Source organism: Tachypleus tridentatus, chromosome 3 (genome assembly GCF_004210375.1).
Source record: "Tachypleus tridentatus isolate NWPU-2018 chromosome 3, ASM421037v1, whole genome shotgun sequence".
Taxonomy (NCBI): Eukaryota; Metazoa; Arthropoda; class Merostomata; order Xiphosura; family Limulidae; genus Tachypleus; species Tachypleus tridentatus.
The window spans coordinates 110,322,701-110,346,868 of NC_134827.1; the positions used below are offsets into that span (position 1 = coordinate 110,322,701).

General features: G+C 35.6%; 1 protein-coding gene across 1 annotated transcript in view; it reads left to right on the forward strand.

Moving 5' to 3' along the window:
- Nucleotides 1–12,821: 12,821 nt before the first annotated feature.
- The window catches only part of LOC143245967 (voltage-dependent calcium channel type A subunit alpha-1-like), a 109,274-nt gene continuing 97,927 nt past the window's right edge, over nt 12,822–24,168 (forward strand). The window contains exons 1-3 of the mRNA XM_076492220.1: nt 12,822–12,936; nt 16,065–16,198; nt 17,993–18,132. Of these exons, the coding sequence (XP_076348335.1) occupies nt 12,822–12,936; nt 16,065–16,198; nt 17,993–18,132 (389 nt within the window). The remainder of the gene's footprint in view (nt 12,937–16,064; nt 16,199–17,992; nt 18,133–24,168) is intronic.

The following is a 24,168-nucleotide window of genomic DNA, read 5'->3' on the forward strand; positions in this document are numbered from 1 at the left end:
TTGTTACGTCTGGACATTGATTGGGCTTTTTCGCCCACCGTTGTTAATCATGTTTGTTTATAACAGCGCTTTCAAACACAAAAACGTAAATTAGAAATGAAATTAAAACACCAAAACATTTCTGAAAGAGCAAGAGAGAACCTGAACTGGTCTCTAAGTCAGGTATGAACCACTCAATACTTTATACACGTGATATAATGATTAAGACATGTTTCATTAAATTAGAAAACAGATTGAAGAGCCCAAAACACCACTTCAATGTTACACAGAGCAGCAAATATAATATTTGTTTGATGTTCAGCTTCGAGAACAAATTGAATGATTAATTTAGACTAACTTAAAGAATTGGTACAGTAAGACCTGGTGGATAAGCAATAAGTTTACGTAACTGTAAGTCTGTCTGTACGTTATGTGATTCTCAGCTTCATTGTTGGTGATCCAGTTTTTCACCACATTGTAAGAAGTGTCTGTAAGTTATTTCTGCAATATTCTGTATATTATTGTAATATTATAATATAATATAATATAATATAATATAATATAATATAATATAATATAATATAATATAATATAATATAATATAATGTTTCTGATTCCTCTCCACACGATGTCGTTTAATTAAAAAACCATGATCAGAAAAGTTAAAACCAAACTGACGTCACTTCCTCTAGGATACCGGAATAAAACTTGTTGTATCTAGGATACCGGAATTAAACTTGTTGTCTCTACGATACCGGAATAAAACTTGTTGTCTCTACGATACCGGAATTAAACTTGTTGTCTCTAGAATACCAGAATTAAACTTGTTGTCTCTAGGATACCGGAATAAAACTTGTTGTCTCTAAGATACCGGAATAAAACTTGTCTCTAGGATACCGGAATTAAACTTGTTGTCTCTAGGATACCGGAATAAAACTTGTTGTCTCTAGGATACCGGAATAAAACTTGTCTCTAGGATACCGGAATTAAACTTGTTGTCTCTAGGATACCGGAATAAAACTTGTTGTATCTACGATACCGGAATAAAACTTGTTGTATCTAGGATACCGGAATAAAACTTGTCTCTAGGATACCAGAATTAAACTTGTTGTCTCTAGGATACCGAAATTAAACTTGTTGTCTCTAGGATACCGGAATAAAACTTGTCTCTAGGATACCAGAATTAAACTTGTTGTCTCTAGGATACCGGAATAAAACTTGTTGTCTCTAGGAAACCGGAATAAAACTTGTTGTCTCTAGGATACCGGAATAAAACTTGTTGTCTCTAGGATACCGGAATAAAACTTGTTGTCTCTAGGATACCGGAATTAAACTTGTTGTCTCTACGATACCGGAATAAAACTTGTTGTCTCTAGGATACCGGAATAAAACTTGTTGTCTCTAAAATACCAGAATTAAACTTGTTGTCTCTAGGATACCGGAATAAAACTTGTTGTCTCTAGGATACCAGAAGAAAACTTGTTGTCTCTAGGATACCGGAATAAAACTTGTTGTCTCTAAGATACCGGAATAAAACTTGTCTCTAGGATACCGGAATTAAACTTGTTGTATCTAGGATACCAGAATTAAACTTGTTGTCTCTAGGATACCGGAATAAAACTTGTTGTCTCTAAAATACCAGAATTAAACTTGTTGTCTCTAGGATACCGGAATAAAACTTGTTGTCTCTAGGATACCAGAAGAAAACTTGTTGTCTCTAGGATACCGGAATAAAACTTGTTGTCTCTAAGATACCGGAATAAAACTTGTCTCTAGGATACCGGAATTAAACTTGTTGTATCTAGGATACCAGAATTAAACTTGTTGTCTCTAGGATACAGGAATAAAACTTGTTGTCTCTAGGATACCAGAAGAAAACTTGTTGTCTCTAGGATACCGGAATAAAACTTGTTGTCTCTAAGATACGGAATAAAACTTGTCTCTAGGATACCGGAATTAAACTTGTTGTATCTAGGATACCAGAATTAAACTTGTTGTCTCTAGGATACCAGAATTAAACTTGTTGTCTCTAGGATACCGGAATAAAACTTGTTGTATCTAGGATACCGGAATAAAACTTGTTGTCTCTAGGATACCAGAATTAAACTTGTTGTCTCTAGGATACCGGAATAAAACTTGTCTCTAGGATACCAGAATTAAACTTGTTGTCTCTAGGATACCGGAATTAAACTTGTTGTCTCTAGGATATCGGAATAAAACTTGTCTCTAGGATACCAGAATTAAACTTGTTGTCTCTAGGATACCGGAATAAAACTTGTTGTCTCTAGGATACCGGAATAAAACTTGTTGTCTCTAGGATACCGGAATAAAACTTGTTGTCTCTAGGATACCGGAATTAAACTTGTTGTCTCTACGATACCGGAATAAAACTTGTTGTCTCTAGGATACCGGAATAAAACTTGTTGTCTCTAGGATACCGGTATTAAACTTGTTGTCTCTAGGATACCGGAATAAAACTTGTTGTCTCTAGGATACCGGAATAAAACTTGTTGTCTCTCGGATACCAGAATTAAACTTGTTGTCTCTAGGATACCAGAATTAAACTTGTTGTCTCTACGATACCGGAATAAAACTTGTTGTCTCTAGGATACAGGAATAAAACTTGTTGTCTCTAGGATACCAGAAGAAAACTTGTTGTCTCTAGGATACCGGAATAAAACTTGTTGTCTCTAGGATACCAGTATTAAACTTGTTGTCTCTAGGATACCGGAATAAAACTTGTTGTCTCTAGAATACAGGAATTAAACTTGTTGTCTCTAGGATACCGGAATAAAACTTGTTGTCTCTAGGATACCGGAATTAAACTTGTTGTATCTAGGATACCGGAATAAAACTTGTTGTATCTAGGATACCGGAATAAAACTTGTTGTGTCTAGGATACCAGAATTAAACTTGTTGTATCTAGGATACCGGAATAAAACTTGTCTCTAGGATACCAGAATTAAACTTGTTGTCTCTAGGATACCGGAATTAAACTTGTTGTCTCTAGGATACCGGAATAAAACTTGTCTCTAGGATACCAGAATTAAACTTGTTGTCTCTAGGATACCGGAATAAAACTTGTTGTCTCTAGGATACCGGAATAAAACTTGTTGTCTCTAGGATACCGGAATTAAACTTGTTGTCTCTACGATACCAGAATGAAACTTGTTGTCTCTAGGATACCGGAATAAAACTTGTTGTCTCTAGGATACCAGAATTAAACTTGTTGTCTCTAGGATACCGGAATAAAACTTGTTGTCTCTAGAATACAGGAATAAAACTTGTTGTCTCTAGGATACCAGAAGAAAACTTGTTGTCTCTAGGATACCGGAATAAAACTTGTTGTCTCTAGGATACCAGAATAAAACTTGTTGTCTCTAGGATACCGGAATAAAACTTGTTGTCTCTAAGATACCGGAATAAAACTTGTCTCTAGGATACCGGAATTAAACTTGTTGTATCTAGGATACCGGAATAAAACTTGTTGTCTCTAGGATACCAGAATTAAACTTGTTGTCTCTAGGATACCGGAATAAAACTTGTTGTCTCTAGGATACCAGAAGAAAACTTGTTGTCTCTAGGATACCGGAATAAAACTTGTTGTCTCTAAGATACCGGAATAAAACTTGTTGTATCTAGGATACCGGAATAAAACTTGTCTCTAGGATACCAGAATTAAACTTGTTGTCTCTAGGATACCGGAATTAAACTTGTTGTCTCTAGGATACCGGAATAAAACTTGTCTCTAGGATACCAGAATTAAACTTGTTGTCTCTAGGATACCGAAATAAAACTTGTTGTCTCTAGGATACCGGAATAAAACTTGTTGTCTCTAGGATACCGGAATAAAACTTGTTGTCTCTAGGATACCGGAATAAAACTTGTTGTCTCTAGGATACCGGAATAAAACTTGTTGTCTCTAGGATACCGGAATTAAACTTGTTGTCTCTACGATATCGGAATAAAACTTGTTGTCTCTAGGATACCGGAATAAAACTTGTTGTCTCTAGGATACCAGAATTAAACTTGTTGTCTCTAGGATACCGGAATAAAACTTGTTGTCTCCAGGATACCGGAATAAAACTTGTTGTCTCTAGGATACCAGAATTAAACTTGTAGTCTCTAAGATACCGGAATAAAACTTGTTGTCTCTAGGATACCGGAATAAAACTTGTTGTCTCTAGGATACCGGAATAAAACTTGTTGTCTCTAGGATACCGGAATAAAACTTGTAGTCTCTACGATACCGCAATAAAACTTGTTGTCTCTAGGATACCGGAATAAAACTTGTAGTCTCTAGGATACCAGAATTAAACTTGTTGTCTCTAGGATACCAGAATAAAACTTGTTGTCTCTAGGATACCGGAATAAAACTTGTTGTCTCTAGGATACCGGAATAAAACTTGTTGTCTCTAGGATACCGGAATTAAACTTGTTGTCTCTAGGATACTGGAATAAAACTTGTTGTCTCTAGGATACCGGAATAAAACTTGTTGTCTCTAGGATACCGGAATTAAACTTGTTGTATCTAGGATACCAGAATTAAACTTGTAGTCTCTAGGATACCAGAATTAAACTTGTTGTCTCTAGGATACCAGAATTAAACTTGTTGTCTCTAGGATACCGGAATAAAACTTGTTGTCTCTAGGATACCGGAATAAAACTTGTTGTCTCTAGGATACCGGAATAAAACTTGTTGTCTCTAGGATACCGGAATTAAACTTGTTGTCTCTACGATACCGGAATAAAACTTGTTGTCTCTAGGATACCGGAATAAAACTTGTTGTCTCTAGGATACCAGTATTAAACTTGTTGTCTCTAGGATACCGGAATAAAACTTGTTGTCTCTAGAATACAGGAATAAAACTTGTTGTCTCTAGGATACCAGAAGAAAACTTGTTGTCTCTAGGATACCGGAATAAAACTTGTTGTCTCTAAGATACCGGAATAAAACTTGTCTCTAGGATACCGGAATTAAACTTGTTGTCTCTAGGATACCGGAATAAAACTTGTTGTCTCTAGGATACCGGAATAAAACTTGTCTCTAGGATACCAGAATTAAACTTGTTGTCTCTAGGATACCGGAATAAAACTTGTTGTATCTACGATACCGGAATAAAACTTGTTGTATCTAGGATACCGGAATAAAACTTGTCTCTAGGATACCAGAATTAAACTTGTTGTCTCTAGGATACCGGAATTAAACTTGTTGTCTCTAGGATACCGGAATAAAACTTGTCTCTAGGATACCAGAATTAAACTTGTTGTCTCTAGGATACCGGAATAAAACTTGTTGTCTCTAGGATACCGGAATAAAACTTGTTGTCTCTAGGATACCGGAATAAAACTTGTTGTCTCTAGGATACCGGAATTAAACTTGTTGTCTCTACGATACCGGAATAAAACTTGTTGTCTCTAGGATACCGGAATAAAACTTGTTGTCTCTAGGATACCAGAATTAAACTTGTTGTCTCTAGGATACCGGAATAAAACTTGTTGTCTCTAAGATACCGGAATAAAACTTGTCTCTAGGATACCGGAATTAAACTTGTTGTCTCTAGGATACCGGAATAAAACTTGTTGTCTCTAGGATACCGGAATAAAACTTGTCTCTAGGATACCAGAATTAAACTTGTTGTCTCTAGGATACCGGAATAAAACTTGTTGTATCTACGATACCGGAATAAAACTTGTTGTATCTAGGATACCGGAATAAAACTTGTCTCTAGGATACCGGAATTAAACTTGTTGTATCTAGGATACCGGAATAAAACTTGTTGTATCTAGGATACCGGAATAAAACTTGTTGTCTCTAGGATACCAGAATTAAACTTGTTGTATCTAGGATACCGGAATAAAACTTGTCTCTAGGATACCAGAATTAAACTTGTTGTCTCTAGGATACCGGAATTAAACTTGTTGTCTCTAGGATACCGGAATAAAACTTGTCTCTAGGATACCAGAATTAAACTTGTTGTCTCTAGGATACCGGAATAAAACTTGTTGTCTCTAGGATACCGGAATAAAACTTGTTGTCTCTAGGATACCGGAATAAAACTTGTTGTCTCTAGGATACCGGAATTAAACTTGTTGTCTCTACGATACCGGAATAAAACTTGTTGTCTCTAGGATACCGGAATAAAACTTGTTGTCTCTAGGATACCGGAATAAAACTTGTTGTCTCTAGAATACCGGAATAAAACTTGTTGTCTCTAGGATACCAGAAGAAAACTTGTTGTCTCTAGGATACCGGAATAAAACTTGTTGTCTCTAAGATACCGGAATAAAACTTGTCTCTAGGATACCGGAATTAAACTTGTTGTATCTAGGATACCGGAATAAAACTTGTTGTCTCTAGGATACCAGAATTAAACTTGTTGTCTCTAGGATACCGGAATAAAACTTGTTGTCTCTAGAACACAGGAATAAAACTTGTTGTCTCTAAGATACCGGAATAAAACTTGTTGTATCTAGGATACCGGAATAAAACTTGTTGTCTCTAGAACACAGGAATAAAACTTGTTTTCTCTAGGATACCAGAAGAAAACTTGTTGTCTCTAGGATACCGGAATAAAACTTGTTGTCTCTAGGATACCGGAATAAAACTTGTTGTCTCTAAGATACCGGAATAAAACTTGTTGTATCTAGGATACCGGAATAAAACTTGTCTCTAGGATACCAGAATAAAACTTGTTGTCTCTAAGATACCGGAATAAAACTTGTTGTATCTAGGATACCGGAATAAAACTTGTCTCTAGGATACCAGAATTAAACTTGTTGTCTCTAGGATACCGGATTAAACTTGTTGTCTCTAGGATACCGGAATAAAACTTGTCTCTAGGATACCAGAATTAAACTTGTTGTCTCTAGGATACCGGAATAAAACTTGTTGTCTCTAGGATACCGGAATAAAACTTGTTGTCTCTAGGATACCGGAATAAAACTTGTTGTCTCTAGGATACCGGAATAAAACTTGTTGTATCTAGGATACCGGAATAAAACTTGTCTCTAGGATACCAGAATTAAACTTGTTGTCTCTAGGATACCGGAATTAAACTTGTTGTCTCTAGGATACCGGAATAAAACTTGTCTCTAGGATACCAGAATTAAACTTGTTGTCTCTAGGATACCGGAATAAAACTTGTTGTCTCTAGGATACCGGAATAAAACTTGTTGTCTCTAGGATACCGGAATAAAACTTGTTGTCTCTAGGATACCGGAATAAAACTTGTTGTCTCTAGGATACCAGAATTAAACTTGTTGTCTCTAGGATACCGGAATAAAACTTGTTGTCTCTAGAATACAGGAATAAAACTTGTTGTCTCTAGGATACCAGAAGAAAACTTGTTGTCTCTAGGATACCGGAATAAAACTTGTTGTCTCTAAGATACCGGAATAAAACTTGTCTCTAGGATACCGGAATTAAACTTGTTGTATCTAGGATACCGGAATAAAACTTGTTGTATCTAGGATACTGGAATAAAACTTGTAGTCTCTAGGATACCGGAATAAAACTTGTTGTATCTAGGATACCGGAATAAAACTTGTTGTCTCTAGGATACCGGAATAAAACTTGTTGTCTCTAGGATACCGGAATTAAACTTGTTGTCTCTACGATACCGGAATAAAACTTGTTGTCTCTAGGATACCGGAATAAAACTTGTTGTCTCTAGGATACCAGAATTAAACTTGTTGTCTCTAGGATACCGGAATAAAACTTGTTGTCTCTAAGATACCGGAATAAAACTTGTCTCTAGGATACCGGAATTAAACTTGTTGTATCTAGGATACCGGAATAAAACTTGTTGTATCTAGGATACCGGAATAAAACTTGTTGTCTCTAGGATACCAGAATTAAACTTGTTGTATCTAGGATACCGGAATAAAACTTGTCTCTAGGATACCAGAATTAAACTTGTTGTCTCTAGGATACCGGAATTAAACTTGTTGTCTCTAGGATACCGGAATAAAACTTGTCTCTAGGATACCAGAATTAAACTTGTTGTCTCTAGGATACCGGAATAAAACTTGTTGTCTCTAGGATACCGGAATAAAACTTGTTGTCTCTAGGATACCAGAATAAAACTTGTTGTCTCTAGGATACCGGAATAAAACTTGTTGTCTCTAGGATACCAGAAGAAAACTTGTTGTCTCTAGGATACCGGAATAAAACTTGTTGTCTCTAAGATACCGGAATAAAACTTGTCTCTAGGATACCGGAATTAAACTTGTTGTATCTAGGATACCGGAATAAAACTTGTTGTATCTAGGATACCGGAATAAAACTTGTTGTCTCTAGGATACCAGAATTAAACTTGTTGTCTCTAGGATACCGGAATAAAACTTGTTGTCTCTAGAACACAGGAATAAAACTTGTTTTCTCTAGGATACCAGAAGAAAACTTGTTGTCTCTAGGATACCGGAATAAAACTTGTTGTCTCTAAGATACCGGAATAAAACTTGTTGTATCTAGGATACCGGAATAAAACTTGTTGTCTCTAGAACACAGGAATAAAACTTGTTTTCTCTAGGATACCAGAAGAAAACTTGTTGTCTCTAGGATACCGGAATAAAACTTGTTGTCTCTAAGATACCGGAATAAAACTTGTTGTATCTAGGATACCGGAATAAAACTTGTCTCTAGGATACCAGAATTAAACTTGTTGTCTCTAGGATACCGGAATTAAACTTGTTGTCTCTAGGATACCGGAATAAAACTTGTCTCTAGGATACCAGAATTAAACTTGTTGTCTCTAGGATACCGGAATAAAACTTGTTGTCTCTAGGATACCGGAATAAAACTTGTTGTCTCTAGGATACCGGAATAAAACTTGTTGTCTCTAGGATACCGGAATAAAACTTGTTGTATCTAGGATACCGGAATAAAACTTGTCTCTAGGATACCAGAATTAAACTTGTTGTCTCTAGGATACCGGAATTAAACTTGTTGTCTCTAGGATACCGGAATAAAACTTGTCTCTAGGATACCAGAATTAAACTTGTTGTCTCTAGGATACCGGAATAAAACTTGTTGTCTCTAGGATACCGGAATAAAACTTGTTGTCTCTACGATACCGGAATAAAACTTGTTGTCTCTAGGATACCGGAATAAAACTTGTTGTCTCTAGGATACCAGAATTAAACTTGTTGTCTCTAGGATACCGGAATAAAACTTGTTGTCTCTAGAATACAGGAATAAAACTTGTTGTCTCTAGGATACCAGAAGAAAACTTGTTGTCTCTAGGATACCGGAATAAAACTTGTTGTCTCTAGGATACCGGAATAAAACTTGTCTCTAGGATACCGGAATTAAACTTGTTGTATCTAGGATACCGGAATAAAACTTGTTGTATCTAGGATACCGGAATAAAACTTGTTGTCTCTAGGATACCAGAAGAAAACTTGTTGTCTCTAGGATACCGGAATAAAACTTGTTGTCTCTAAGATACCGGAATAAAACTTGTCTCTAGGATACCGGAATTAAACTTGTTGTATCTAGGATACCGGAATAAAACTTGTTGTATCTAGGATACCGGAATAAAACTTGTTGTCTCTAAGATACCGGAATAAAACTTGTCTCTAGGATACTGGAATAAAACTTGTAGTCTCTAGGATACCGGAATAAAACTTGTTGTATCTAGGATACCGGAATAAAACTTGTTGTCTCTAGGATACCGGAATAAAACTTGTTGTCTCTAGGATACCGGAATAAAACTTGTTGTATCTACGATACCGGAATAAAACTTGTTGTATCTAGGATACCGGAATAAAACTTGTTGTCTCTAGGATACCGGAATAAAACTTGTTGTATCTACGATACCGGAATAAAACTTGTAGTCTCTAGGATACCGGAATTAAACTTGTTGTATCTAGGATACCGGAATTAAACTTGTTGTCTTTACGATACCGGAATAAAACTTGTTGTCTCTAGGATACCGGAATTAAACTTGTTGTCTCTAGGATACCAGAAGAAAACTTGTTGTCTCTAGGATACCGGAATAAAACTTGTTGTCTCTAGGATACCGGAATAAAACTTGTTGTCTCTAGGATACCGGAATAAAACTTGTTGTATCTAGGATACCGGAATAAATCTTGTTGTATCTAGGATACCGGAATAAAACTTGTTGTCTCTAGGATACTGGAATAAAACTTGTAGTCTCTAAGATACCGGAATAAAACTTGTCTCTAGGATACCGGAATTAAACTTGTTGTATCTAGGATACCGGAATAAAACTTGTTGTATCTAGGATACCGGAATAAATCTTGTTGTCTCTAGGATACCGGAATAAAACTTGTTGTCTCTAGGATACCGGAATTAAACTTGTTGTATCTAAGATACCGGAATAAAACTTGTCTCTAGGATACCGGAATAAAACTTGTTGTATCTAGGATACCGGAATTAAACTTGTTGTCTCTAGGATTCCGGAATAAAACTTGTTGTCTCTAGGATACCGGAATAAAACTTGTAGTCTCTAAGATACCGGAATAAAACTTGTCTCTAGGATACCGGAATTAAACTTGTTGTCTTTAGGATACCAGAATAAAACTTGTTGTCTCTAGGATACCAGAATAAAACTTGTTGTATCTAGGATACCAGAATTAAACTTGTAGTCTCTAGGATACCAGAATTAAACTTGTAGTCTCTAAGATACCAGAATAAAACTTGTAGTCTCTAGGATACCAGAATTAAACTTGTTGTCTCTAGGATACCGGAATAAATCTTGTATACAGTTTATTATCGTTATATTTAAATTGTTTGAACTTGCAGAGAAAATGTTTACATTCATGTTTCAGTCAGAGCCTACAATTGCTACTGTAAGCCTCTAATTTAGGTTACCCTGACAATCACATGTTGCTCCAATACTCCAGTGAAAGTCGTCATGGAAAGCTAGGACAAAACTAAGAATTTCGTCAATTACCCTTTTCACTCCGCCCGTGTGATAACGTCTAACTTCCAACAAAACTCTGGTTTTCATTACGTTGTTTTTCATTAAGAAACATACAGATTGTACGAACCTCCTGAATTACGTTTAGTTACTTTAACTACAGATTGTCCAGTTAGATTAGACTAACAATTCATGTTCATCTAGGAACAGTTATAGTTAAGTTATTTAGGTAAATAAAGGTTAAGGTCAAGTTATCTAAGTAAGGAACTGTTAATGTCAAGTTATCTAGGTTAGGAACGGTTAAGGTCAAGTTATCTAGGTTAGGAACTGCTAAGGTCAAGTTATCTGGGTAAGGTACAGCCGAAATCAAGTGTGATTGTGTTGTAGATAAAGTGGGTTGTCATCGGGTTTCTAAGGACATCTGAGTGAGTCAAGGTTAGTCTCTGCCATATTTTTGACATTCAAGAGCCTAGCGACATATGCTAACAAGAGAAACAGTTAATAAAACACTGAACAGAGAGATGGTCTTACAATACTTGTAAATTCAACGATGTAGTCTAACTAAACAAATAATGCTGAGCGAAACGCCCTTGTAGACATTAATACAGCATCCCCTGTCATTGCCCGAAACGCTTGATTGTCAGTTCGTTATAATTTCGTCAACTGTGAACTGTGAAATAAACCTTACTGTCAGCCTTTAATAGGTTTTACTTGCTACTGAGAGATTCATGGTTTAACCTACGTTGTAGAATGTCACCCATTATGGATCTCCCTGGAGCTGTCTTCAGTTATATTTTATTATGGTCCCGACAGCGCTGCTTAGCTAACGTTCATTTACAATATCTGTTACAAGTATTGTAAAGTGTAATAGAAAGCTGTGTTCTCCAACATGCTGTCTGTCACGTGTGATAAGAGGCTGTGTTCCCCGACATGCTGTCTGTCACGTGTGATAAGAGGCTGTGTTCCCCGACATGCTGTCTGTCACGTGTGATAGAAGGCTGTGTTCCCCGACATGCTGTCTGTCACGTGTGATAGAAAGCTGTGTTCTCAACATTCTGTCTGTCACGTGTGATAAGAGGCTGTGTTCCCCGACATGCTGTCTGTCAAGTGTGATAGAAGGCTGTGTTCCCCGACATGCTGTCTGCCACGTGTGATAAAAGGCTGTGTTCCCCGACATGCTGTCTGTCACGTGTGATAGAAGGCTTTGTTCCCCGACATGCTGTCTGCCACGTGTGATAGAAGATTGTGTTCCCCGACATGCTGTCTGCCACGTGTGATAGAAGGTTGTGTTCCCCGACATGCTGTCTGTCACGTGTGATAGAAGGCTGTGTTCCCCGACATGCTGTCTGCCACGTGTGATAAGAGGCTGTGTTTCCCAACATGCTGTCTGCCACGTGTGATAGAAGGCTGTGTTCCCCGACATGCTGTTTGTCACGTGTGATAGAAGGTTGTGTTCCCCGACATGCTGTCTGCCACGTGTGATAGAAGATTGTGTTCCCCGACATCCTGTCTGTCACGTGTGATAGAAGGCTGTGTTCCCCGGCATGCTGTCTGTCACGTGTGATAGAGGCTGTGTTCCCCGACATGCTGTCTGCCACGTGTGATAAGAGGCTGTGTTTCCCAACATGCTGTCTGCCACGTGTGATAGAAGGCTGTGTTCCCCGACATGCTGTTTGTCACGTGTGATAGAAGGCTTTGTTCCCCGACATGCTGTCTGCCACGTGTGATAGAAGATTGTGTTCCCCGACATCCTGTCTGTCACGTGTGATAGAAGGCTGTGTTCCCCGGCATGCTGTCTGTCACGTGTGATAAGAGGCTGTGTTCCCCGACATGCTGTCTGCCACGTGTGATAGAAGGTTGTGTTCCCCGACATGCTGTCTGCCACGTGTGATAGAAGGTTGTGTTCCCCGACATACTGTCTGTCACGTGTGATAGAAGGCTGTGTTTCCCGACATGCTGTCTGTCACGTGTGATAGAAGGCTGTGTTCCCCGACATGCTGTCTGCCACGTGTGATAAAAGGCTGTGTTCCCCGACATGCTGTCTTCACGTGTGATGTGAGGCTGTACCGTAGGTCTTTGCACTAAACAACAACCTGCTATCTCTATCATCTTACGGTTTCCTTACAATCGATTTTGGTTATCGATCAAAGTTTACACAATACGGACAACTATATTTAGATTAATTTCAATGAATGACTGAAAAAAACAATCTATATTAATAACAGCGTTATCTAGACGACTGTTTGTAACACCAGGTGACCCCCAATGAAGACAGAGTGAGTTTTCGAATACAGCATAACATGACATGTACGGGTTACGTTTTTTCGTGCTTTCAAGGGCATAGTTTTCCAAAGTTTTTTAGCCTTCGAGTTACCATAGCAACTGTATAGTCACGTGATTTCTTGTGCTCTGCATTCTAATTATAGGCGCTTTTCTGCGTCAGGAATGTTACTGGTTTTGTAGCGCGCGTTGATTTTAGCGCAAAGCTGCACTCTTAACCATCTGCGCTCTATTCATTACGGGGAATCTAACCTAGAATTTCGGCATTGTAGAAACTGTGTGATAATCCACTTTGTTATAGTGGATGTTATGCACACTGTAACATGAAGTCACTAACATGGCTACACGGACAGAGACAAATAAACAAAGAAATGATTTCGAAAGACTCTGAAATCTATTAAAAAGCGTATACAAGACGGACTAAACAGTTACACGAAGCCAAAACTGCCTAGTGTTAAGGATGTTAGACTCAGAACTACACAACGTGCCCGTTTTGCTGCATCGACTGCAGGTATAGAAACCCGGGTTTTGAAGCTATAAGCTCTCAGTGTTACCGTTGAGTCTCTGGAGAGAAGGATATAAATTCCTTTATATAGAAATAGTTGTATATCATACACATGAAGCATAACATATAATGTGTTAGCTGGAGTACCTAGCCCCTGGATGAAAGTTATGTAAATTCATGGTTAATGAAAGGTTATCTTAGGACATGAAAAGTTGCTTCCCTTATATGTAATTACAAAAACAAAAAAATTTAAAACGCAAGTTTCTATGTCACTCCACATGGACTCAACAAACCTATATGTTAACAACCAGGAAAGTAGTTATATGGACATACAAGAGACAGTGTTATTACATTTATATAGGTAACACACAAGAGAAAGTGTTATTATATTTATATAGGTAACACACAAGAGAAAGTGTTATTATATTTATAGAGATAGCATACAATACTGTTATATTTATATAGATAACATACAATACTGTTATATTTATATAGATAACACACATCGAACAGTGTTATTATATTTATATAGATAACATACAAAATACTACTATTATATTTATATAGATAACATACAACAGACAGTACTGTTATATTTATATAGATAGCATACAAAAGAGAGTACTGTTATATTTATATAGATAATATACAACTGACAATTATATTTGTATATATTTATATACACATTAATCTTGTTTCTTGGGTATAATAATATATATATCCATTGGCAGTAGAAGCAAAGCACCATTTAAGCCCCCTTGCGGTTAAGCGGTTATACTAACGCTTTTTATATAGCCTTTTGTTTAACAGTAAGCTGAACAGTTAAAAACAGTTTCACGGGTTCACTTTTATTTCGGTCACTCATTCTTTTTAATGTCAATTCTCTATCATATTATTCCTTTCGGTCTTTGTTAGTGGGCTGACAGTAAATTTAGGGAATCACAGCACTAAAGTCCAGGGTTCGATACTCAGCGGTGGACGGAGCACAGATAATTCATTGTGTTGTTTGTGCTAAAACAAACAAAATAAGCTGCGAACATAACAAAAGAAAACGACAAAAGGTGGTCGTCACCTGTTTCGAAGGAAGAAAAATCTGTTTTGTTTTGTTTCTCAAGTAAAATTTTACTCAAATATACACAAACGTTGATCATTTACTTTCGACCTCACTGGAAATAAACCAAACAGTCTCCTTGGATTATGTTTACACGTTCTAAACACGAGGCTTAGCTAATACAACATTGCAGACTTTAATGGATTCTGTTTCCTTCCCTCGTGAATTTGACACAAACACGTAATCTTTATATGATTACCACCTGGAAACCTTACAATTAAGACACACCCTTGACTTCTCAGATCTTATAAAAACATCGATTTTGATGAGTGTCTTTCTTGGGGAACACGTCACGAACAATACGAAGGAATTACGTTTGTTTTCCACATTAAACAACGTTTGGGTGAGGTTTCGCGCGCCTTTTGTATCTCTCTCGCGAGATGTGCGTGTTCTTTACACTTGTATTTATTATAGCGTTGTTTTCTAAATGAAATTTATCGTTGTTTATATATCCCATCTACTAATGTACTAATTATTCGAAAACCGTTTTAACTACCACTAGAAGTGGTTCTATATTATTGTATATTATTCAAAAAACCGTTTTTAATAACTTATGTTTAACTTATTTCAGTTCAGGACGGTGCTTCACTTGAACTTCAAGTGAACTTTTAAGATATTTTAACAAAAATTACGGAACCTTAAATCTGTTCTGTTGTAAAGTACTGTATTCACTTAACACACAATCCACTTCTCTCAAGTACCTGTAAATATAACATCCTTAAATCTGTTCTGTTATAAAGTACTGTATTTACTTAACACACAATCCACTCCTTTCAAGTACCTGTAAATATAACATCCTTAAATTTGTTCTGTTATAAAGTACTGTATTCACTTAACACACAATCCACTCCTTTCGAGTACCTGTAAATATAACATCCTTAAATTTGTTCTGTTATAAAGTACTGTATTTACTTAACACACAATCCACTCTTTTCAAGTGCCTGTAAATATAACATCCTTAAATTTGTTCTGTTATAAAGTACTGTATTTACTTAACACACAATCCACTTCTTTCAAGTACCTGTAAATATAACATCCTTAAATTTGTTATGTTGTAAAGTACTGTATTTACTTAACACACAATCCACTTCTTTCAAGTACCTGTAAATATAACATCCTTAAATTTGTTCTGTTATAATGTACTGTATTTACTTAACACACAATCCACTTCTTTCAAGTACCTGTAAATATAACATCCTTAAATTTGTTCTGTTATAAAGTGCTGTATTTACTTAACACACAATCCACTTCTTTCAAGTACCTGTAAATATAACATCCTTAAATTTGTTCTGTTATAAAGTACTGTATTTACTTAACACACAATCCACTCCTTTCGAGTACGCTGTCCTCCTAACAATCATCGCCAACTGTATAGTCCTAGCTCTGGAAGAACACCTTCCGCATCGAGACAGGACACCATTAGCTCAGAAATTAGTAAGTACATTTCGTTTTTTGTAACATTCTGTTGTTGTTACTGTTTAAAGAAACAGTTGCACAGTTCCTGCTTTCATTAGTTCAGAATTTTCCACTAAGACTTAATTATTCACCAGCTTCAATAAAATCTTCATTAGAGGTTATTACTTTGATTAAATATCACAAAATTTTGTCAAAGTTATTCATGAAGTTAAATAAACATAATCTGTGTTTTAAGTTTGTTTTTCACTTACGCTATTTCAGGAATTTTATTTTGTAAATCACGCAAAAAATATTATCGTAAATTAATCTTCAACACAGTCCTCGAACCTCGAACCTCTGCACTTTTTACGATGTTTGAAATTCACTTATTAATGTCATTTAGTTTATTTTACTAAGATATCGGTGAATTTTATCTTATGTCAAATTACGTAGCTTATAATACCGGGGCTCGCCCCGGCATAGCCAGGTGGGCTAAGGCATTCGTCTCGTAATCTGAGGGTCGCTGGTTCGAATCCCCGTTCTACCAAATATGCTCGCACTTCCAGTCGTTGGGGCGTTATAATGTGACTGTCAATCCCACTATTCGATGGTAAAAGTGTAGCCTAGGAGTTGGCGGTGGGTGGTGATGACTAGCTGCCTTCCCTCTAGTCTTACACTGCAAAATTAGGGACGGCTAGTGCAGATAGCCCTCGTGTAGCTTTGCGCGAAATTAAAAACAACAAAACTAGCATTATCATACCGCGGAAACTAGAACAATATAATTCAACACTGGAATTAGTTGCAGGTAGTTTTAATGTTTCCATAAAAGGTTTTTTATTATTATTATTATTAAAATTTAAGTTTTAGTTTCGTAGCAGTTTCTTGTTTGTTATATATCCTGTCATCCTTTGTGGGCAGTATTTGTTTTCCATTGAGCGATATACCCAATCACGAAGATTACCACAACAAAGATGATCTGCTGTTTTTTATTATTTTATTAAAAAGTAACCATACAGAATTATCCAATTACTTTTCGAGATCATGGAAAACAATGGTTTCTATATTTTCCTTTTCGAATCATCGCTAGTTGTGTCCACCCAAAAATCGTGACACCTGAAGAACTAATAAGTTAAAGGAAAATTCACTTATTACATTGAAGGCGGCAAAATTTTGTTTTCTGTAAGTAACCTCCATCGTTAACGTTGGCTCAAAGGAAGCGCGTGCTCTTTGAACGGGCGTGGACTCGTTTCGTATCATAACGTGATAATTTGTCATTTCAGTCCAGCAGCCCATTTCGTCTGATTTCGCTAAGAGTTGGTCGTGACATTCGTATAGAATCATCGGTTGTAAGATTGTTTGTTTTTGAATTTCGCGCAAAGCTACTCGATGGCTATCTGCTCTAGCCGTCAATAATTTAGCAGTGAAAGTCAAGGGGGAAGGCAGCTAGTCATCACCACCCACCGCCAACTCTTGGGCTACTATTTTTACCAACGAATAGTGGGATTGACCGTCACATTATAACGCCCCCACGGCTAAAAGGGGCGACCACATTTGGTGCGACCGGGATTCGAATTAGCCACCCTGGGATTACGAGTCGAACGCCTTAACCCACCTGGCCATGCCGGGCCCGGTTGTAAGAACAACAAATATCTTGATCTTTGAACAAATGTTTAATAAAGAAAACGATATACCTGTTATACATGTAACTTTGAACTTTATCAACGCACGTGTTTAGCTTCCTGCTGCACTGTGCATTATTGAGCTCATCTTTATTATTATTGCTTTTTATTATTACTAGCGCCCTCTTTGTAACAGATTTTTTTTTCCCACCAGGAGAACACAGAGCCATATTTTCTAGGTATTTTCTGCGTAGAAAGTCTATTGAAGATTCTAGCGTTAGGGTTTATACTACACAAAGGATCATATCTTCGTAATATTTGGAACATCATGGACTTTATTGTTGTCGTCACAGGGTAAGTGTAGATATTTGTTTACAACATACGTTTTTATTTTAATTTAAAAATCATTACTCTGGTAAACTTTTCACATGTGCACGAAGCACTTTTGTTTGTTTTTAGTATTCAACGTACACTCACATTTGTAAATACGTTTGGACAGTACGAGACAGATGGCGCTAGTTGTACATCCTATTTTCCAATATGGCTGATGTTACGAGAAGGAAAAGACATAAGTTTCCCTATGGTATATAAAGCTTGAAAGAAGACTTGTATACGAGTTGACTACTGATTCATTTAATTTCCAAACTAAGCCACAGGGGATCCAAACAATCAGTTTCTTCAAATTTCCAGAAACAAGACTGATGAAATGTTGAGTTAACTGAGGTGGTCAGTAAGAGGAGAATTTGTTAAGTGTACGTGTATATGTGTGTATTAGAAGTTTGTTAGGTGTACGTGTATATGTGTGTATTAGAAGTTTGTTAGGTGTACGTGTATATGTGTGTGTATTAGAAGTTTGTTAAGTGTACGTGTATGTGTGTGTATTAGAAGTTTGTTAAGTGTACGTGTATATGTGTGTGTATTAGAAGTTTGTTAAGTGTACGTGTATATGTGTGTGTATTAGAAGTTTGTTAAGTGTACGTGTATATGTGTGTATTAGAAGTTTGTTAAGTGTACGTGTATATGTGTGTGTATTAGAAGTTTGTTAAGTGTACGTGTATATGTGTGTGTATCAGAAGTTTGTTAAGTGTACGTGTATATGTGTGTGTATTAGAAGTTTGTTAAGTTTACGTGTATATATGTGTGTGTTAGAAGTTTGTTAAGTGTACGTGTATATGTGTGTGTATTAGAAGTTTGTTAAGTGTACGTGTATATGTGTGTGTATTAGAAGTTTGTTAAGTGTACGTGTATATGTGTGTGTGTTAGAAGTTTGTTAAGTTTACGTGTATATGTGTGTATTAGAAGTTTGTTAAGTGTACGTGTATATGTGTGTATTAGAAGTTTGTTAAGTGTACGTGTATATGTGTGTGTATTAGAAGTTTGTTAAGTGTACGTGTATATGTGTGTGTATCAGAAGTTTGTTAAGTGTACGTGTATATGTGTGTGTATTAGAAGTTTGTTAAGTTTACGTGTATATGTGTGTGTTAGAAGTTTGTTAAGTGTACGTGTATATGTGTGTGTATTAGAAGTTTGTTAAGTGTACGTGTATATATGTGTGTGTTAGAAGTTTGTTAAGTGTACGTGTATATGTGTGTGTATCAGAAGTTTGTTAAGTGTACGTGTATATGTGTGTATTAGAAGTTTGTTAAGTGTACGTGTATATGTGTGTGTATTAGAAGTTTGTTAAGTGTACGTGTATATGTGTGTGTATTAGAAGTTTGTTAAGTGTACGTGTATATGTGTGTGTATTAGAAGTTTGTTAAGTGTACGTGTATATGTGTGTGTATTAGAAGTTTGTTAAGTGTACGTGTATATGTGTGTGTATTAGAAGTTTGTTAAGTGTACGTGTATATGTGTGTGTATTAGAAGTTTGTTAAGTGTACGTGTATATGTGTGTATTAGAAGTTTGTTAAGTGTACGTGTATATGTGTGTATTAGAAGTTTGTTAAGTGTACGTGTATATGTGTGTGTATTAGAAGTTTGTTAAGTGTACGTGTATATGTGTGTGTATTAGAAGTTTGTTAAGTGTACGTGTATATGTGTGTGTTAGAAGTTTGTTAAGTGTACGTGTATATGTGTGTGTATCAGAAGTTTGTTAAGTGTACGTGTATATGTGTGTGTATTAGAAGTTTGTTAAGTGTACGTGTATATGTGTGTGTATTAGAAGTTTGTTAAGTGTACGTGTATATGTGTGTGTATTAGAAGTTTGTTAAGTGTACGTGTATGTGTGTGTATTAGAAGTTTGTTAAGTGTACGTGTATATGTGTGTGTATTAGAAGTTTGTTAAGTGTACGTGTATATATGTGTGTGTATTAGAAGTTTGTTAAGTGTACGTGTATATGTGTGTGTATTAGAAGTTTGTTAAGTGTACGTGTATATGTGTGTGTATTAGAAGTTTGTTAAGTGTACGTGTATGTGTGTGTATTAGAAGTTTGTTAAGTGTACGTGTATATATGTGTGTGTATTAGAAGTTTGTTAAGTGTACGTGTATATATGTGTGTATTAGAAGTTTGTTAAGTGTACGTGTATATGTGTGTATTAGAAGTTTGTTAAGTGTACGTGTATATCAGAAGTTTGTTAAGTGTACGTGTATATATGTGTGTGTATTAGAAGTTTGTTAAGTGTACGTGTATCTCAGAAGTTTGTTAAGTGTACGTGTATATATGTGTGTGTATTAGAAGTTTGTTAAGTGTACGTGTATATGTGTGTGTATTAGAAGTTTGTTAAGTGTACGTGTATATGTGTGTGTATTAGAAGTTTGTTAGGTGTACGTGTATATGTGTGTGTATTAGAAGTTTGTTAGGTGTACGTGTATATGTGTGTGTATTAGAAGTTTGTTAAGTGTACGTGTATATGTGTGTGTATTAGAAGTTTGTTAAGTGTACGTGTATATGTGTGTGTATCAGAAGTTTGTTAAGTGTACGTGTATATGTGTGTATTAGAAGTTTGTTAGGTGTACGTGTATATGTGTGTGTATTAGAAGTTTGTTAGGTGTACGTGTATATGTGTGTGTATTAGAAGTTTGTTAAGTGTACGTGTATGTGTGTGTATCAGAAGTTTGTTAAGTGTACGTGTATATGTGTGTATTAGAAGTTTGTTAGGTGTACGTGTATGTGTGTGTATTAGAAGTTTGTTAAGTGTACGTGTATATATGTGTGTATTAGAAGTTTGTTAAGTGTACGTGTATATATGTGTGTATTAGAAGTTTGTTAAGTGTACGTGTATATGTGTGTATTAGAAGTTTGTTAGGTGTACGTGTATATATGTGTGTGTATTAGAAGTTTGTTAAGTGTACGTGTATATCAGAAGTTTGTTAAGTGTACGTGTATATATGTGTGTGTATTAGAAGTTTGTTAAGTGTACGTGTATATCAGAAGTTTGTTAAGTGTACGTGTATATATGTGTGTGTATTAGAAGTTTGTTAAGTGTACGTGTATATGTGTGTGTATCAGAAGTTTGTTAAGTGTACGTGTATATGTGTGTATTAGAAGTTTGTTAGGTGTACGTGTATATGTGTGTGTATTAGAAGTTTGTTAGGTGTACGTGTATATGTGTGTGTATTAGAAGTTTGTTAAGTGTACGTGTATGTGTGTGTATTAGAAGTTTGTTAAGTGTACGTGTATATGTGTGTGTATCAGAAGTTTGTTAAGTGTACGTGTATATGTGTGTGTATTAGAAGTTTGTTAGGTGTACGTGTATATGTGTGTGTATTAGAAGTTTGTTAGGTGTACGTGTATATGTGTGTGTATTAGAAGTTTGTTAAGTGTACGTGTATGTGTGTGTATCAGAAGTTTGTTAAGTGTACGTGTATATGTGTGTATTAGAAGTTTGTTAGGTGTACGTGTATATGTGTGTGTATTAGAAGTTTGTTAAGTGTACGTGTATATGTGTGTGTATTAGAAGTTTGTTAAGTGTACGTGTATATATGTGTGTATTAGAAGTTTGTTAAGTGTACGTGTATGTGTGTGTATTAGAAGTTTGTTAGGTGTACGTGTATATGTGTGTGTATTAGAAGTTTGTTAAGTGTACGTGTATATGTGTGTATTAGAAGTTTGTTAGGTGTACGTGTATATGTGTGTGTATTAGAAGTTTGTTAAGTGTACGTGTATATGTGTGTGTATTAGAAGTTTGTTAAGTGTACGTGTATATGTGTGTGTATTAGAAGTTTGTTAGGTGTACGTGTATATGTGTGTATTAGAAGTTTGTTAGGTGTACGTGTATATGTGTGTGTATTAGAAGTTTGTTAGGTGTACGTGTATATGTGTGTCTATAAGAAGTTTGTTAAGTGTACGTGTATATGTGTGTATTAGAAGTTTGTTAAGTGTACGTGTATATGTGTGTGTATTAGAAGTTTGTTAAGTGTACGTGTATATGTGTGTGTATTAGAAGTTTGTTAAGTGTACGTGTATATGTGTGTGTATCAGAAGTTTGTTAAGTGTACGTGTATATGTGTGTATTAGAAGTTTGTTAGGTGTACGTGTATATGTGTGTATTAGAAGTTTGTTAGGTGTACGTGTATATGTGTGTGTATTAGAAGTTTGTTAAGTGTACGTGTATGTGTGTGTATTAGAAGTTTGTTAGGTGTACGTGTATATATGTGTGTATTAGAAGTTTGTTAAGTGTACGTGTATATGTGTGTATTAGAAGTTTGTTAAGTGTACGTGTATATGTGTGTATTAGAAGTTTGTTAAGTGTACGTGTATATGTGTGTGTTAGAAGTTTGTTAAGTGTACGTGTATATGTGTGTGTATTAGAAGTTTGTTAAGTGTACGTGTATATGTGTGTGTATTAGAAGTTTGTTAAGTGTACGTGTATATGTGTGTATCAGAAGTTTGTTAAGTGTACGTGTATATGTGTATATCAGAAGTTTGTTAAGTGTACGTGTATATGTGTGTATCAGAAGTTTGTTAAGTGTACGTGTATATCAGAAGTTTGTTAAGTGTACGTGTATATGTGTATATCAGAAGTTTGTTAAGTGTACGTGTATATGTGTGTATTAGAAGTTTGTTAAGTGTACGTGTATATGTGTGTATTAGAAGTTTGTTAAGTGTACGTGTATATGTGTGTATCAGAAGTTTGTTAAGTGTACGTGTATATCAGAAGTTTGTTAAGTGTACGTGTATATGTGTGTATCAGAAGTTTGTTAAGTGTACGTGTATATGTGTGTGTATTAGAAGTTTGTTAAGTGTACGTGTATATGTGTGTATTAGAAGTTTGTTAAGTGTACGTGTATATGTGTGTGTATTAGAAGTTTGTTAAGTGTACGTGTATATGTGTGTGTATTAGAAGTTTGTTAAGTGTACGTGTATATATGTGTGTGTATTAGAAGTTTGTTAAGTGTACGTGTATATGTGTATGTATTAGAAGTTTGTTAAGTGTACGTGTATATGTGTATGTATTAGAAGTTTGTTAAGTGTACGTGTATATGTGTGTATTAGAAGTTTGTTAAGTGTACGTGTATATGTGTGTGTATTAGAAGTTTGTTAAGTGTACGTGTATATGTGTGTGTATTAGAAGTTTGTTAAGTGTACGTGTATATGTGTGTGTATCAGAAGTTTGTTAAGTGTACGTGTATATGTGTGTGTATTAGAAGTTTGTTAAGTGTACGTGTATATGTGTGTTAGAAGTTTGTTAAGTGTACGTGTATATATGTGTGTTAGAAGTTTGTTAAGTGTACGTGTATATGTGTGTGTATTAGAAGTTTGTTAAGTGTACGTGTATATGTGTGTGTATTAGAAGTTTGTTAAGTGTACGTGTATATGTGTGTGTATTAGAAGTTTGTTAAGTGTACGTGTATATGTGTGTGTATTAGAAGTTTGTTAAGTGTACGTGTATATGTGTGTGTTTAGAAGTTTGTTAAGTGTACGTGTATATGTGTGTGTATTAGAAGTTTGTTAAGTGTACGTGTATATGTGTGTGTATTAGAAGTTTGTTAAGTGTACGTGTATATGTGTGTGTATTAGAAGTGTGTTAAGTGTACGTGTATATGTGTGTCTATTAGAAGTTTGTTAAGTGTACGTGTATATGTGTGTGTATTAGAAGTTTGTTAAGTGTACGTGTATATGTGTGTGTATTAGAAGTTTGTTAAGTGTACGTGTATATGTGTGTGTATTAGAAGTTTGTTAAGTGTACGTGTATATGTGTGTGTATTAGAAGTGTGTTAAGTGTACGTGTATATGTGTGTGTATTAGAAGTTTGTTAAGTGTACGTGTATATGTGTGTGTGTTAGAAGTTTGTTAAGTGTACGTGTATATGTGTGTGTATTAGAAGTTTGTTAAGTGTACGTGTATATGTGTGTATTAGAAGTTTGTTAAGTGTACGTGTATATGTGTGTGTTAGAAGTTTGTTAAGTGTACGTGTATATGTGTGTGTATTAGAAGTTTGTTAAGTGTA